The following is an 18,552-nucleotide window of genomic DNA, read 5'->3' as shown; positions in this document are numbered from 1 at the left end:
TATCGCCCCGCCGCCGCTGGTCCAATCGGGAGTAGCCCGTATTCTCAATCAGATCCGCTAGTTTCTCCACCACCATCTTTGGGATAAGTCCCTGCTTTTTTCTCTCTCGCTGTTCTTCTCTTCCTCTCAGTTGCAGTCAATTGCTCTGCAGCCCGGGCTGCACCTCAATGAACCTAATTGGTGCACTGTGAGCGACCATCATAAATCTGACGGATTTTCGTCGTCCTCGGGTTTCGTATGAATTTGCTTAGACAGACCCTTTTAAGGAGTTGAATACACCGGTTGGAGAAAATGGCACAAAGCGTGGTTCTGTTTTTATTGTGGCTTTTTGGCAGATCATTCGGAGGATTTCCTAATCAAATTAGTATAGGTAAGTGGTTCCTTATTAATTATAACATCAAGTATTCTGTTGTCTCATAATTGATTATGCCGGTTTCCAGGAGGATCTCCAGGACAGAACGTTATCCAGTGTGTGGTGGAGCTTGAATGCGTCGCCTAACTGATTAACAAAATCTTTGAAACTAGCTTTCTAGTCTAGTTGTTCAAATTAAACGGGAACTAATGCAACTTGGATGAATTGTGCATTGATTGATACATAAAATACATAAAACGGAACAGGCAGACACTAAATAGTATATAATAATGTATTATGAGAGACATGCATACATGATCAGTGATGTTTGTTTGCCACTCGATATATGAACAGCACTACGGGATGTTATACAGCAGCTTACAGTGTTTATCTACACAAGTGCTGCCTACTCTAGTGCCTCTCAAGTTTGGCTGGGGCGGCAGATATGTGGGCTGGATTGCGAGTTGGTTATCCCGCTCTTAAAATGTGATGGCAGATTTGGATGTGTTCATGATAGGAGATGGGAAGAACAGTGTTAATTATTGATGTGTATTTCTTCAAGGGGGACTCTTCATGCGGTCCACTGTGCAGGAGCACAGCGCTTTCAGGTTCGCTGTTCAGCTCTACAACACAAACCAAAACACGACCGAGAAACCTTTCCATCTGAACTACAATGTAGACAACCTTGAGTCGTCTAACAGTTTCTCAGTCACCCATGCGTGTAAGTACAATGTTGTTTCGATTAAATGCAAACACCGAATACATCTAGACAAATGTTATCTTCTTAACTTAGTTTTTCAAGTCACATATAGCCAGAGTTGGTTATCTTATATCCTGAGAAAGTACACGGTCATGAGTGTATTGTTACCTATTGAATGTGCTTTGAAGCCTCCAGCTGGATATCATACTGCAACACTCATTAACATACAGTATAGGGTTTTTGTTAAAGGAGTACTTCACTAAAAAATCATTTTCGAATATATTTCTCTTCAGTTCACTGTTGATATGGTCCCAAAATAGAAATACTTTTTGCATACAAGCCTCATAGATATCCTAATGACAAGCTTATATTTACTTAATTGAAAAGTGAATTGATTGTGTTTTTAAAACAAAATGCATCTTTAAATCACTTTTCCAAGAAGAAAATATAAGCTTGTCATGAGGAAATATATGAGGCTTTAATGAACAAAATAAATCTAGTAAAGTACTCCTTTAATACTTTAATACAGTACATGACACAATATTCATCATAATAATGCACCCATTTTATTGATTCTTGTCCACACAAACATATTCAGCATTCATATATGATAATGAATGAATAGTATAGTGGTACTCTTCCAGTGTCTTGTTTGCAAGTTAAGAGAGTTGAATTGCCTGCTTAAATGGCTGAATAGAGTACTCATGGTACACTGGTATTTCAGAGACAAAATCTCTGCGAATACAAAACAAGTTCCCTTGGCAACATGCTGAATACCATAGCACAGTCTTTACAGAGATGCTAGCCTTCAGAAGAAAAGAAAACATAACCAATTATACAACCGTGGAGTCAAGGATTCCGTGTGGGAGGTTTTCATGTACTGTACTGCAGCCACAAATGGATGGAGGCGCTAGGTTTGAACATTAGAATTGTGTTTCTAATCTTCCAGAATCAGCTTTGATCAGATGCATAATTCATCCCTTAAGCTTTGGCCCTAAATCACTGCAGCACTGGATACAGATCAATACTTTGTCGCTCCATCAATAACATTTGATTCTCTGCATGCTGTTGTGTGGCTCCTCCTAGTATGACAATGACTTCCATTCAATCCAGTTCCTAGCTGTCACACACTGGGCTATTGTTTTGACCGGGGGTCGATCAGGCAAATGACCACTTTTGATCTAGTGTCCACTCTGTCCCCCATGGTCTCATTTCTTGTCATCAGCAGAAACAAAATGGACAAAGGAAGGAAAGGGAGACCAGGGCAATGAGATGATGTCATAGTCATAATGGTCCTCTGTGGCTCAGTTGGTAGAGCATGGCGCTAACAACGCTTAGGTTGTGGGTTTGATTCCCACTGGGACCATATATACTGAAAAAAGTATGCACTCACTGCAATGTAAGTCGCTTTGGATAAAAGCGTCAGATAAATGGCGTATATTATTATATTATAGTACATGGTGAACCCGATTGGCTGAGCGACCTACAGTACACATATACGTTATCCACATCCAAATGTGTTCTTCTCTTCCGACCGATATGAATCTGTCGCCTCTCTCTCTCTCTTCACGCCATGTTGGGCCAGGTCTTTGTGTCTCTCCCTACTCTATCCTCTGACTGTCCCTGTGTCTAGTGACCATCGCTCAGCTCACTCCTCTCTCTGAGTCTCTCCCTGCGTTACGGAACATCTCCCCCAGCTCTGCAGAGTCAGCTCATTAGCACCCACCCCTCATACTACCTCACTGCTCTGTCATTGGGTAAAAAAAGAAAAAAAGAAAAAAAAAAAGAAAATCCATACCCCCCCTCCGACCAAACCCCGGCAAACGAGTGGGGCTTAGACCTGCAGCGGAGGTGGGTTGAAGAAGTGAGGGAGACGAAGCCGAGCCCCATAATCACAGCCGGCAGCGCTGGCCGTGCCCGAACCAAGGTGTCCCCGTGTTGATACCAACAGAAACAATAAGCAAATGAGTTAATAAATAATAGATAACGCAGCGCACTTTCATGCATGTTGAAGGAGCAGGGAAGCATGGGAGAAAGAGGCTAGATATCGGAATCTAATTAAATCCTGGGCCAGACTCAGTCTTCGGGAGTGGAAGAGGCTCCTGAGGGAGCCGTGGCCCCATTTCTGCTTTCTCACTGCCATGTCTTTGCAGCTCCATCAAAAGCAACGACTTAAGAGCCTTTGATGATGTTGAGTAACTGACATTAAAAAAAAAGAAGGAAATTTGCAGTTCTGTTCCACAGAATAGTGGAAAGTTGTCAAGTGCCATTATGCTGTTTGTAGGAAGTGTTCTCTCCCTTTGATGTAATGTGTATGTTATGTGCTCTACTGTGGTTGAATGTGTTAATTCTCTGCCATGCAGCCAACATGTAAGAATACATCATGCAATGTTCTCTTGAGACTGGACTATGCAGCAGCCCACATGCTAAGCACACACCAACTTCAAGTTTACCATGTGCTTTGTCTCCTTCTGAATTTGATGGTTGTCAAACTTTGCTGGACCCAAGTATAACTTTGTGGTAGAGCTCAGTAAAACCAGTTGTCGGTTCTTTCAAAAACAGAAAATGTCACACTTTTCTTTTTGAACACGATCAGCACCATGTTAGATCTGAGACTTTTGTTTCCAGGTAGCATCCTGGGATTCTTGTCAAGCTGAGCTCCTGAACGGCAGACAGCTCCTGCTGAGCTCACAACAGTCCTCTAACACGTTGGTTTTCCTGTTAATGTTGTGAAAGTGATATAGATGAATATTAGCCAATGACAGTTCAATGTTGCCTTTCTGGCTCCTGAGTCTGAACTGAACTGAACTGAGCCTGCAGTTCACTGAGACTGCTCATGTTATGACATTTGAGATTCAGTATGCCAAAGCTTTTTTTTTGTTACTGGCTGACCAGCTTAGCCAGACAAACAGGGCCAGGTGTCATTTAAGTAGACCATATCAGCAAGTGCCTGCTAGGCATGTAGTTTACTTTGCAAGCTGTCAGATGTATTTACTGGCCATTCTGACTTCCCCTTCGTCATCAATACTAAGAACCCCTCTGGGATGACTCAGACCTGCGTCAGCAGTGGGACTCACATCTATTTCATAATCTCTGCCATTATAAACAACTTTTCACTCCACTGGCATTTGCTATTTATTGAGTGAATCTGTCAGGCTGTTTTTGTGGCTTCATTCAAATGATGAAATGATAAAATCCACAATTTGGAGTCTACTGACCTCACTCTTTCTTTTACAGTAACTATAAACACATTATGCAAGTGTTATTATTGGCTCTAGTGCAGCATAATTGTAGGGGAGCATGTTTTTATCATTACTAACTGATGTAGTTGAATGTCCTCTTTGCACAGCATGTGTTCAAAGCCAATGGCTTTTCAGCATCCAGTTTTAACTATTGCACTAGGCTAGCATTTACTTCACATCCAAGAAGCAAATACAAAAATCCTGGAGCATAAAAATAAGTTATATGTGAGAAAGATTTTCTTTCAAGTAAGTTTAAAGCCTCACACCATTAATTGAATTAGTGACCGGCAGCAAAACAATGTGTGGCTTCAGTAATCCTTCAGGCTGGGCTTTGTTCTTCAGCTGCACACTGCTTAGGAGGCAAGGCTGTTTTCGTTGCTTTGAAGTGACATCAGAAATGGAGAAACGTGTAATTACCTTTCCTAGGTCCGTAATGGCTGTGGACACTGGAAGTCAGGTACACTCACACAGAAGACAGGAGCAGTTCAAAGCAAAGGGTGTCAGCATGAAGAAATCAATGCAAGACAGCATTACTGTCCTGACGGCCACCGCCAGCTAAATGAATGGCTAGGCCTACAGAATGGCATCCTTTTGTCTCTTATGGTTGTTTTCCCCCTCTTTCTTTACCTGAGGACAAAAAACAATCAAGCCACCCTCGCTCTTTTGTCTCCCAAGTTATTCATTAGCTTACTCTCTTTGATTTTTGTTCAAGCAAAAATGTGCAATACTTAGCTTTTAATCTCTCCTCTCTTTCTCCCCACAAAGTCGCCCATCCCTCATTCTGTCATTAAGCTAATGGTGTGTGTCCCCTCTGCCAGCCTTTTACATGTGCCTACCTCTCTTTTATTGGATCCTTCAGGTCCTTAAACACCCGCGTAGCAGATGGTTATTTGGCTGCACCATTCCGCAGCCTTCTCACACGGCTGCCGCCGCCGCCGCCGCCGCCACTGCTAGCTACCTCACTACAGGAACAAAACCAAACCAAAAAAAGGCAATGAAGTACAAAGGCGAAAACAACAAAGTGGCAAACTGTAATTGCATTTTTTCCTTTCCAAAAGCACCAAACAGGAGGGACAACAGCAGAGCACGCCGACTGCGTGGCGGAATGAGTTTCTCTGTGGGCGGAGGGCAGGAGAGGTTAACATCGCTAACTCAACAGGATTGTTAGCCGCCATTGACGATGATACATGTGTGCTGTAATATTAGCAGCGCCTGGGTGATATCTGTCACAGCTTATTACTGTACGCGTTCAGAGTGGGTGCTACACACAGATGATAATGCCGGAGATCAGTGATGATATGTAAAATAGATGCTTCAGTGCCGTGAGTGATGCGCACCGTGAAAGGTACCGGTAATACGCACCTCCCAAAATAACTTTCACATGAACTTTTATTCACATGTGCTGTACTGCAGGTAGTTTGATATGACTCACTCCAAATATGGGGAACAGAATATTTGGAACTGATAAGGATGATATGACATTTCAGCAGAATGTCAGAAATATATTTCTCGCCAGACTGTTCTTGGATATCCAACGTGCTCAAGATAGCAATCTACCGTGGATAAACTTGTTCCATTTTTGTCTAGACGACAAGCCACAAGCAAGTCTTTGAGCGCTCTGTGACTGGCCTTTAGGTCTATCCAGAGTCCTATCTACCTTTCGAGTTCCCTTGAGACAGGCAGCCTCTCAGAACAGTGGGCTACATTATGATTGAGGACATGTGGGAAACAGCATATGTTATGTTCACATGAAAGGGCTGTGTTCAGACTGTGAAGGCTTAGCGTGATATTGTTGTGGCTCTTGGGCTCTCTGCTATGTAGTGAGAATTGACGGTAAACAGACACACCATGCCAGAGGAGCGTTTGACAACATCGGGCTCCTGGCCAGCCAACCTCCTCAGGTAACTCATCTCCGCTACGCCTGCCTGTCGTCACACTCACATTCTAGAAGCCACCTGTGTGACATGTCCAGCGGGTGACCAGAGAGAGGGAGAGGGAGAGAGGAAGAAAGAGAACTTAGAGACAAAGAGAAAGGAAGATGGAGACAAAAGGAAAGAGGAGCCATAGAGAGTAGGATAGAAAGAGGGAGAGAGAAAGTGGATAGAGAGTGTGAGTGTGTGTGTGTGAGTGTGTGTGTGTGTGTGTGTGTGTGTGTGTGTGTGTGTGTGTGTGTGTGTGTGTGAGAGAGAGAGAGAATGAGCTTTCAAGGCTACAGGGGGTATCACTGGGTCACGCCATCCATTGGAGACACAGATGGAGACTCTTTTATGGGCATGCACACACACACACACACACAGAGCGAGAGAGCAGGAGGGACATCAAGCCAAATATTGCCACATTATTGTGTCCCTCATCACATTTACTTTCTCAAAAGGCCCTGTTCAGGGCAGCACTCACACCACATTCTGTCTAGGCATCATTCATATCAAATAAGTACTATTAACACCCTTCTGGCTTGCTTCCTTGTTTTAGAATAGAATAAGGGCTATTGATTATACATTGGGTTCTGTGTATGTACAGTACAGTGTAGGATGTAACCTTAATTGGAGGAGATAAAGCATTCTCTGGGACAGTTAAGAGGGAGATCCTTAACAGTCGTATGTCAAGTGGGACACGGAAGATAGGGAAGGAGTGTCCAGTAGGAGAAGGGGACAGGCAGCACGTATTTCAGGAGTTAGAGGTGAATATAAGGATATCCATGACTGTGCACAAAGGCCTCCTGAGATGACGTGAGCCACCATGCGGTGATGTCATGGTCTGTTTTGGGAGGCTGACCGTCGGGCTCGGATGCCCTCAGAGGTGGCTTATCGTGTGGCTGAGTCAGAGGAACGGTAAAGGCCCTGGATGAGGTTACATACTACGGGAACCCTGAGTGCACTGGGAGAGGAACAGACAACTACGGGAAGAAGGTGACAACATACTGTAGTTTCGATGTTTGCACATCAAAAGGATAGCTAGGGAGAGCAAGGGGGAGGAAACGCAATCTGTATTGAGTTTGAGTAAGTCAAATGCATGGCTTGTATCAACCAGATGGTGATTGAAAATATGTCTGTGACTTATCTAGATGAAAACAGATTGAAAATATAGTTTTGACAGTTCTAAGAGCTGATTCTGCATTTGCAGACTGAGTTCTGATGGCATACTTGGCAAAAATGTGTTATTTTTGTTTAGGTTGCAAGGGGTTAATTTTTTTTAATGCTGCAAATACATGTAAAGGCAGCCGTAACTCCAAAGGCCAAAGCGCCAAAGGGAAACATTTTTGACCTCATTTTCATATTTCCAGAGAGACACAGGGTGCCCCTGTCTGGTTTTCAAGACCTCCTCGCAGTGGAAACTGTAATGAGATTCAGACAGAAACACGGGCCTCACTCCCAGGCAGATTCAGCACAATGCATTTTTAATCAGAATATCAAAAGATCCTCTTAAAGTGAACCTGAGGAGAAGTGTTGCTGTTGGAATGTTATTTGTCTGGGAATCACTAACCTTCACAGATGCTGTTTGAAAAAAACAACAGCTCTCCTCCTCTGCAAAAGTGCATACTTTAAATGATTCTTTGTCAGAAGTAGTAGGGGTTCAGCCATTTCAGCAAATTGAGGGGATGCACTTATTGAAAACATGTGTGTGTGTGTGTGATGAACTAGGTTTTTCCAAGGCGATGTTTCAAATGGTCCGTAACAAAGCATATTGGTGCTGTTTAATAGGGTGTATTTTAGAGTCCATCTGGTATTGAACTCTTGTCAGTCTATTGTGAGCTATTCTGCCCAGAGTTGTTGTTAGTGTCTTTAGATTTCCTATTGATTTCCTTTATCCATCTGCTCCATCTTCCTGGTGCAAATCTGAAGGATTGCATACTGTCAAAGGATAGGCCAATGATGGGATGAAATGGTTATGGATGAACTGTCAGCACACCATGAAGACATGATCACACTCCAAGACATGGTGGTCATTTCCAAATGGGAAAAACACACATATTGATACAGATCATTACAATATGGGTTTCAGCATCTAAATGACTTATTATAAATGAAATTGCACCGACAAAAAAAAAAACTATGAGCAACATACATCAATATGCTGTATGCGATACAATACAGAATCAATCAAGAAATCTAGACTTGTCGAGATGATGTAAAATGGTAGTCATGCAGGGTTATATAACGTTACTGCTTCGATCGATCATCTAAACAATAAAAGTTACAACTGTAAACATGTACTCTCCTCTTCCTTGTAAGCATCCTGATGATACATGCAACCAACCAATCTCTGGACATCAACATACCGTTTTATGAGGATCCCAAACTGATTCTAAATCCAAACCGTATCCACATGGCAGTCAGACTGTGTATACAGTAGACCCTCTGTACAACCCCCCCGAGATATATACTGTATTCCTCTACCATAGCTCCAATCACTGAATCACCGTTGAGCCGTAACTCACACAATGAAAGAGTTAGCCTGCGCTCTCTTATTGAAGATGATATCAACACAGGACTGTGAGGGAGAAGTGTGCCCAGCTGACCATAAAAAAGCAATAATAAACACGACAAGAAGGACCAAAACATGCTGGCAGCCTCATGAAATCTTAGTGGGACATTAAACACCTTCATCCCTGTGCTCTGCGCAACGCAATAAACGGTTTACGAAAAGAGAAAACCGGGACACATCCCGATGCATTTTGAATCAAATGAATGGGAGGGAGAAGCTGTCGTTGAGAACTGTTCATCTCAGGTGCATTGGTAATGTGTTTGCGGTGCAAGGTACCTGGCTGCCGGTGATGACTGCTTTACATTCTGTCTCTGTGATGAAGGTTACGCTGTTTGTGGGGGAGATTATTCTTTTTCATTTCTAGAAGTCATTTACCCTATTGTGAAAGGGGTGGAAAGAAGAATAGCGAGGAAAGGGCGAACAATTCTTGAATCTTGTCACAGAAAAAGATCTCTGGTGTTGCAGTCAGTCAGTCAGCATTCTTTCTGTCTCTCTCTCTCTCTCTCTCTCTCTCTCTCTTTCACTCTCTGGCCTTCAATTCTGAGACTATTTCACAAAGCCCTTTGCATCCACCTAAACGCCTGCAGTCTGCACAGTCCCAATCAGGTACTGGCCATTGAGACGACACCCCAACAATACCCGCAATCACTGAATCAGTAATCCCCTACTTGTGCTGGTAGAGCAGCACTTCGGATACTGCCACATCAGGAGCTACTGCTTTGACCTGGAGTTCTGCCAGAGAGAGAGAGAGAGAGAGAGAGAGAGAGAGAGAGAGAGAGAGAGAGAGAGAGAGAGAGAGGGGCTAGAGAGGGGGAGAGAGGGGTCTGGCCTCTCCCCAGTTGGAGCCCCTGACTGCATTGTCCTGACCAAGGTCTTATGGCTTAGTGAAGAAAAACACTCTGGGTTTTAATTATTTCCAGAGAAACAGGAAGAAATACAATAATTGACACATCGGTGTTCCATAATATTCATTGGTGCATCAGGAGTAAATCCTATACTATAGGCTGTTCATTGTTTCAGGGTTTCCCATACTGTGTGTGTGGTGTTGTATGATTTCTGGGCAAAGACAGTCATGAAATTAACCAGAGAGAGAGAGAGCGAGACGCGGGGGATATGATGAATACAAAACATCAACAGTCAGCATCATAATGTTCTCTACCAAGTAAATATTGGATCACGGTGCAATCGGGCCCTGATTCAAACACTCCATTTGCAGGGTGAGCGGATTGATTTACACGTCTCTGGCCCGTTCAGGAGAGGCAGTCATAAACGGAGGCCTGTCAGAACTGCATGTCTGTGCAGGAACAGGGTCTCCATCATAAGTGATTGCTAGTGACAGTTCACAGTTGCCGGGCCACTGAAGCATCACAACCTTGTGAAACGAGTGTACGGCCACTGTAGCATGCAAGGAAAGGAGAAAAAATACATATTAGCATATTCCTCTAAGCCATACAGGGATATGCAAATAAGATATGCCATACCACGAATAGCCACTGTAGTTAATATTAAACACTGTTATGTAATGAGAGACTGATGCAGGTCTATGGAGAGTCTGAGCTGAGCTCCAGGATGACTTTCTCCATGAATGTGATTCTAATTAAAGACTCCCAACTATGTCAAAAAGAGACTCAGTATGACGAATAAACAGTTCTAAGCTGAGAGTTTTGTAATGGAATGCCCTGTGCCAGTCCCAAAACCAGAGCAATTCACACCACTTCAGTTGTGTGACTAACGTCCATGAATTTGTTATTCTTATTTACAATGACTGCATCCCTCCTGTCTGTGCTGCATGGATGGACATGAAGAGTACAAACATATTGAATAATGAATTGGTCTATGAATGATAAAATATAAAAGGTAATGTAACCTAGCAGCTATTTAGCCTCCCTCTGAGGAGGGAAGTCCTTTGACTCATATCTGTTTAAGACAAAAGGTGAATTTATTAGAGATTATAATTGTCAGTCAATGTTGCCTTGCTATCTCTACAAAGGGTATGCATTATGAAATATACTGTAACACAGTTACAACATATTTATAGAACTTCATTCATATTTATGGTTTGTGTTTTTTGTTGCATATGGAATGTTTCTCTGTGTTTACCATTCCCCTGTGTGAGGATTAACACAACATGATGTGGGCTTTCTCAAGCATGACCCTGTCCTGTTTCCCCTCAAATGGTTAAATGGAATAGTTTCTGTGTGACTGTTGCAATTTCAGGCTTTGCTACGTAAAACCTGAGGGCAGTTTCTCCCGGGCTCTCTGTCCGTGTTTGGATGTCCGTGCGTGACTGTGTGGTGAAATATTGAAGCGCTCCATCGTTGCCCATCGAGTGGCCTCAGGGGCAAATCTTGTCTCTTTCTCTTTCTTTTTTCTTCCCTTCTTCTCTCAATGGTGTAGCTTTCTTTTTTGGGTGCTTGCGTGCAGATCAGGAAGTCGACCTCATCTGGGCCGATGAGAGAGCTAATCCATCGCAGCTGCAGAATGAAAAGGCCGTTTGGAGCGAATCCATTGCGAAGGCTTCAATGGGAAGCCTTTCTCAGACGCCAGTGCCCTTTGCAGACCTGACAAGGCTAGAATATGATGAAAAGAGGCTAGGGAGAGTTCAGTTGCTTAGCCGTCTTGGTGCGTTAGAGGAGAGGAAAGACCATCTGAAAACAACAGAAAGATGAGGCAACAAACTGTGGTTATATCTGGATTAAACTATTGTTTGCGTGGATAGTACAGTACAGTATCTTTGGCAACTTCATACATGCGTGCCAAGTTTGCATGCCGATTGATCATATAGCAAAGAAATAAACTTGGCTCATTGTCAAATCTTAATTTATTATCTTTATCCCAGTGATGTGGTAACTGACCAATCCACAGCTCTCTATTTGCCGACTGTACATGGCTCTCAGCCTTGAAATCCAAATTGCTGTTACAAAAGTTAATCAGATTCAGTTCAAAACATCAAGCGGGCGAGACATTTCCAGTCAAAAGAATGAGACAAGAAAACAATTTATTGATGGACATGTTTTTATTTTCATATCAAGCAATGTGTCTAAAACAGACGCTTGCTACTTTCAGACAGTTTTTGGTCTGAGTTGATTTGTTTCATGAAACAACATGAAAGTTGTCTGGAACTTACCTGACAACATGACTAGGCGACATCTCTGAATACCTTTGTTGACTGGCGGGTTATTTTCATGGAGTGTAAGTGTGATGGCTCACTGTTGTGTTGTTTTGATAACTAAATGGATTGCCAAGTATTAAGTAGACTGACTGACTACTAACCTTGCAGCCTTGTGGTGGGTTTGCTGTTATCGATAGGCTGTGCCTGCACAGCAGCAACGCTCGTTAGCTGTGTAATGTCTCACAGCCCATAATAACCTTTTAGAATTGAATGTTAATGCTAGGTTGAGTTTACCCTTATCATTTTTCAAGCTGGGCTGAAACATTTCGTGCATCACATTTTCGCACCGTGAAGGTAAATACAACTCCACTTATATTGCTGCCTTCTCGCAGATGCAATATTGCTCCAGAATTGACTGGTAACCAGGCATCACAAGGCCAAATTGCTAATGTATCATTACGGTCAAATACAAATCTAGTTGGTGTGCAGGGCTGTTGGAGGGGTTGAACCGGCATGATACATCCAAAAGGTTGCCGACCACTGTGGTTTATCAGCCTCTAAAAGCCCAAAGACCTTTTCTCCAAGTACTGCATGTCCAGAAAACCCTTCCAATCTTTGTATGTGTCTACCGCAGGCTCAGTAGACCTTCTGCTAGGGTATAGGCAGAAGCATAAGTCACAGGATGTCCATGGAATACCTTCTTTGTAGGTGGACTGGGCAGCGAATGGCATGTCCACTTTGTAGGGTAACTGGACAATGTGGGGTGAATGTCTTGTCCACTTTGTAGGGATATCTGGACAATGAGGGTGAATGTCTTGTCCACTTTGTTGGGTAACTGGGCAGTGAGGGTGAATCGGTTGTCCACTTTGAAGGGTAATTGGGCATGTTGGAGTCGGAGGAGCCTCGTGCCAGTGCTTTTCCTGCCTTCTCCATGTTGGTGCTGTCTATTTACTCAGGTTCATCCTAAGTGCTTGAGCGCAGCTGCTTCACATCTGTGGGAGGAGGCAAATGAGGGTTGTTAGTGGTGGTGGTGCACCTTGGCTCTGTGATACAATGCTACATCTCTCTCTCTCTCTCTCTCTCTCCCTCTCTCTCTCTCTCTCTCTCTCTCTCCGCTACCTCCAGCATTATGATTCAGAGACAGAGCGCCGTCTCAGCAAGGGCACTAATAAGATGAAAAGTGGCGCTGGACTCTCCATACTTAACCAGGGTGGATGAAGGCTGAGCAGGAGAGGGAATTCTTTAAGTGATGCCTTCAAGGTTAAACAACCGCCCCCCTTTCTCCCCTCCTCATTTTATTATTCTGTGCAGAGACGCACGGAGCTGGGAGACGGGTCCTGGAGAGGTGCTGCTTTAAATTCACTCCTGTAATCAAGCCCACAATGCAATGCAAATCCCAACAATGACTCGGCTCCCTTTGCGCCCAGCGCCTCTGGACGTGAATTGCGATATGTAATTTGGTTAGAGCTACCGTGGGGGCCAGCGGCTTGCTTTTCATCTGTATGTAGAGGACATTGTGAGGATGGTCGTCTCTTCCTTCTTGCCCGGCCATATGTTGGACTCTAGGCCCTGTGGGTGCGTTGTACAGTACAGTACACAGGCATCTGAAACAGCCCTGAAGGACAAAAAGCACCAGTCATGAAGGATTAACCTCAGCTGGCTTGTACTGTGACTGCCTAGGACACTGAGGTTCTGAGCCTGCTGGCGCTACAGTCTCAGAGATGCAGATGGGAAGAAAGAAAAGTAAAAAAAAAAAAAAACACAGCCTGAACGTATGCATAACACAACCAAGTACTGTATGCAATGCAGGGCGGCTGAGAATCCCCTCCCCGCCTTGACAGTGATGGGAAAATATATCTCTGTGCCATCCATCCAGAGAGTTTACTCTGATTATTTTGCAATCTTCTGGATGAGAATAGAAACAAGAGAGAGGGGGGGGGGGGGGAGGGGAGGGGGGAGGGGGGTTTGACTGTCACAGTGCCGCGCTGTACAGCATCCGATCCACAAACAACATCCAGTTGAGTGTGGCGTCCTCTCAGTACCCAAAACACAGCATCAACTCAGCCAACCGTAGCTCCCTCACACTGAATAGGAGAAGTCATTTAGAGACGTCATCTTAAACTATTCCCTTAATCCCTACAGTATGATGGAGCTCGCTGTTTTCCCCCTGCACTTTATAGGCATATATCACAAAGTGCTAAACTGAACGGTTGCCAGTGGAGCTAAGCTAGGCGATGCTTTGTGTTGTCTCACTAGTCTCCAGACCACTTATGAACGGCAATAGTCTAAATGTTCCTGGTTGTTGTCTGACATGATGAACTATCTCTCCCACGTGCCTTCACCCTGCCTCTGCTCTGCCGTGCCTCTGTTCCTTCCTCATGCTCAGCCCACACCATTGAGACTGTGATTAGCCTGCGCGTTAGCCAGGGCACGTTGGCAGGCCTTCAAATTGCTGTCCCTCCTAATGCACTGGCACAATGCGTGTGCCCCTCTTGATCTCTGCTCCCCCTACACACTTCCTCCATCTCTCCTTCCTTCCTTTCTTTCTTCCTTCTTTCCTCCTGATCCATCTGCAGAGAGCATGCCTCAGCCCTGCAGCGCTGATTGGGGGATTAGTCGCCTGTGAGAGACTTTGTCAACAGCTTTCTGGAAATCCAATTACAGAATATCATAAGCCCTACATGTTTCATACCCTTTAGAAACCTCCGGAAAAACTACAAACGCACTCACAAAAGGGACTCTGTTGAGTATCTGGCCCTTTCTGCGCCACAGCACTAGCACCCGCACGGCATCAATGAGAGGATGAGTGGATGGATCCTCCTGCCATGGCTAAGACAGTACTGTAGCTAGCTGTTCCCTCTGCATTGCAGCAAATGGTGGAGTGAATGATCCACATCCACAGTGAGCTGTGTTGTTTGCTCTGGCTGATGGGCTGGGATCTCTCGATGCCGCTCAGAGTTGCAAAGGCTGAGGGTTTTTGTCTGTTATCTTCTAACAGGGTGCAGATAGCAGTTAATTGCTTGCATGGCGCTCCGTCCTGCTGTCTAGGAAACGTCACAGCCGATGCGGTCATGCACGGCGGAGATTTCAGCTGTGTGCGTTCACTGTCTCTTGTATCAATTAAGTCTAGTCAAATTGAATTATTTCCCGAATTATTAAGCAAATCCCGTGCAAATCCTGCATCGACCACCTAAAAAAGCAACGCCGTCGGACCGACGGCTTCCCTCTTTAAACATCCCTCTCTTTTTTCTCTCTCCGTCTGAGATTCCGACCTTTGATTCATCGCGTTGGTCTGCCAGAGGTCAATGTTGTGGTAATCATGGCAACCATCGCACCAATCAGACTGCCTAAGTAGAACCGCTTTTTTCATAAATCTAATGAGTTTACTCCTTGAGATGTTTCATGAATGAGCCGTCATGAAATAAAGGGAGTCTGGACCTCTGCTTTATGATGATGTCCACCCCTAATGAAATCCAGGGTTTTAGTGCGCTGCAGCCGCATTGAAACAGTCCTAATGCTCGGACACAGTACATTGGCTTCAACCAGACAGTGCAGAGATATCTCTCGGAGGAGATGGAGTGGAGAGCTGTCGAGACTCTAGGGGACAGCTCATTGGCCATTCTCCGGAGTAAGCGACTGTGTCATCGAAGTGGCATGTCCTGTCCAGACGAGGACGTGAAGAGAGAAGGGGGGAGGAGTGAGGACTTTGGCGGGGGGGGGGGTTGGGGAGGTGTGGAGGAAGAGGTAAACATAGAGAAAGAGGACTGTAGGAGAATGGAGAATGCAGGGAGGAAGAGGGCATGTGTAGAAAGAGAAGAGTAGGGTAGGGTAGAGGAGAACAAGAGGCCGCTGTATGTACCGAGGCGAAGGGAGGAGAGAGAAGGAAGGATGCACTGTTGGAGAAAGAGAGCGGTGGAGGAAAGACTGATAGGGAGAGGAAGAGGAGGGCTGTCCCCAGCTCCAGGGGTGTGGTGCAGCGGTTCAGGTCCCCAGAGCCTTGGGGGGCGAGCTCTAGATTAACCAGGCTTGGTGGGGGAGGGTCCCCAGGCCGGGCTCCCTGCCGCCCAGTCATCTATCACATCACATCACACACTCCAGTCAAACACACACTACAGACCCCACACACAGATGGATTGGCTTCGGCAGTCATCACAGGGGAGGCTGCTGCTGCTGCTGCTGCTGCTTTTGTTTTAGAGCTGCACATGCCTGATACGGAGGTAGTTAATGGGCTACCTCTCTGGGAAGGGAATGTGAATTTGCGGGAATGATTTATAACAATTCAATGACTAATTGGCCACTAATTCCGCTGTCTTCATTTTTCTTGCTTCCGAGTGTTCTATTCTTGTAACCGTCTTGCATACGTTCATTTGAAACACCAATATTCAGTGGCATCCTTTGATGATAGTGAATGGTTGGACATGGAGACATAAACAAGTGATATGGATTTTAATGCATCCGGACCAGCAGCAGTCATCTGCTGATGTGTCATGGGCATCATTTTGGGTCGAAGCGTTTTTGAATTTGGGCCTGACATTTGAGTAAATGGTTTGAAGCGCTTCACATCGCTAAATGACAAGAGCTGATGCAATCCCCCAAAGCACTTATGAGCTATCTCACTGTGACAGCATCTCTGTTCCTTGGAAGAGGACATGCCTGCTAGAGAGAGAGAGGGAGAGAGAGAAAGAGAGACAGAGACAGAGACAGAGACAAAGACAAAGAGAGAGAGAGACAGAGAGACAGAGAGAGAGAGGAGGGGGGGGGGGGGTGAAGGAGAGAGGGGAGAGAGAAGAAGGGAGGTGGGCAGGGAGTGTGCAGCAGGACGATAGGCTGAGAGGGGAAAACAAAGAGAACAAGAGAGAGGAGAGGAGAGGAGAGGAGAGGAGAGGAGAGGAGAGGAGAGGAGAGGAGAGGAGAGGAACTAAGGGGATATAATCATCAGTGACATTTACAGCACACGGCCCCCTTTTCCCAAGGCCACCGAAGACTCCCCTTTACACAGACCGAACCACAAGACGACACGGAAGCCCCGATACTTAGATGAGCATGAAAGTAAGGAATCAGCCTAGCAGAACCTGCAGGACGAACACCCTCATATGAACTGCCGTTGCAGGCTAGCCATCCCTGTTAGCGTCCCCGCAGCCCTGCAGAGTGTCCTGATTACGGAGACTGGAATGAGGACGACGTGCGCGGGCGGCGGTTACACTGTGTGTGTTTGACCAGTGAGCTGCAGACAGGACGCATGGTTCCCTGCAGCAGGAGGAGGAGGAGGAGGAGGAGGAGGAGGAGGAGGAGGAGGAGGAGGAGGCTGTGGTTACACAATCAGGAAAGGGAGAGAGGGAGAGAGAGAGAGAGAGAGAGAGAGAGAGAGAGAGAGAGAGAGAGAGAGAAAAGAGAGATGGAGGGAGGGAGGGAGGGAGGGAGGGGGTGAGAGGGGTCTCTTACTGTGCTGCGTCCTCAGGCAGGCCAAGTGTTCTATTTCTGTGTATGTGTGTGTTTGTGTGTGTGTGTCTGTGTGTGCATGTGTGTGTGTCTGTGTGTCTGTGTGTGTGCGTGTACTGTATGTATCTGTGCACACACGCATGCACACACGCACGCGCACGTGTGTTTACTCCAACAGTGTGTGGCTTGTGAGTGAATATGCATTATTGAAATGCAACGTGACACAGGAGGCATCGCAGAATTATCGGAACTGATGAGGCGTTCCTCCAGACCTGGAGACAGTCGCATCGCCCGCTGTATTTCCACACCTACGACATGTATTTCAATTTCACTTAATTACTGGGAGGGATGAGACGAAGACGAGGGGGGGGGGCATGCGTCGCACTGGTGAGCATTTATCCCAGGCCATGGCTCTCCCCTGGATGAACCGCAAACTCATAAACTGGGTCCAATCTCTGCTCCGAATGGCGAGAGAGGGAGCAGAATGATATTATGGGAAACAATCCGAGGGGGGAGAGGGAGGGAGGCATTCAGGTGGAGAGAGACACCGCCATGCTTGAAGAGAGTGTACGCTTAAGGGAACATCCAGATGGTTGGGGGTAGACAGGCCACAAATGGAGAGTTCAGATCAGAGCAGTGAATAAGGCAGTAGAATGAGAGAGGGAGAGGCAGAGAGGGAAATAGAACAGAGATAGACGGAGAGAGAGGATCAATGCGGCCTCCAGTGATATCAGTGGTAAGAGTACGGAGATATAGTGCGCGTGAGAGAGAGAGAGAGAGAGAGAGAGAGAGAGAGAGAGAGAAAGGAAGAAAGCGAGAATGAGAGGGTCGATGCAGCAGAGAGAGAGACTGTATCTTCACAAGGAGAGAGAGAGAGAGAGAGAAAGACACACACACACACACACACACACACACACACGCACACACATCTCCAAGAGAAGTGTGAGCTCGAGAGAGGACGGCTGCCAGGACTTGTCCCCGAGGATAGGTTCTGTGTCGAGCACTGGCCCAAATTAAGGAGAAAAAAAAAAAAGGCTAGAATGTGGCCCTTGCTGGAACTGGGATTGCATCTCTCTCTGACTCTCATTGTCATATATGGGATAGAGGCCAACGTGTGACAATACTGCTGTCTTTCTGCTGTAGGTCACTTATCAACAGGGTCTGTGTGCTGTGAGGTTTCTGCGTACTCATCTTAGCCTGCTGTCTGTGGGAGGCTGGATCG

At 45.5% G+C, this 18,552-nt stretch overlaps 1 protein-coding gene across 2 annotated transcripts in view; it reads left to right on the top strand.

The window, feature by feature from the left end:
• Positions 1-291: 291 nt before the first annotated feature.
• The window catches only part of gria3b (glutamate receptor, ionotropic, AMPA 3b), a gene marked incomplete at both ends in the record, with an annotated part of 70,932 nt that continues 52,671 nt past the window's right edge, over positions 292-18,552 (top strand). For both annotated transcript variants that reach the window (XM_083686689.1, XM_083686688.1), the window contains 2 exons: positions 292-370; positions 915-1,073. In XM_083686689.1, coding sequence (XP_083542815.1) covers positions 292-370; positions 915-1,073 — 238 coding nt within the window. The remainder of the gene's footprint in view (positions 371-914; positions 1,074-18,552) is intronic.

This window comes from Argentina silus (genome assembly GCF_951799395.1).
Source record: "Argentina silus genome assembly, chromosome: 15".
NCBI lineage: Eukaryota > Metazoa > Chordata > Actinopteri > Argentiniformes > Argentinidae > Argentina > Argentina silus.
The sequence above is the reverse complement of the archived record's forward strand: the minus strand, read 5'-3'. Positions and strand labels throughout refer to the sequence as shown.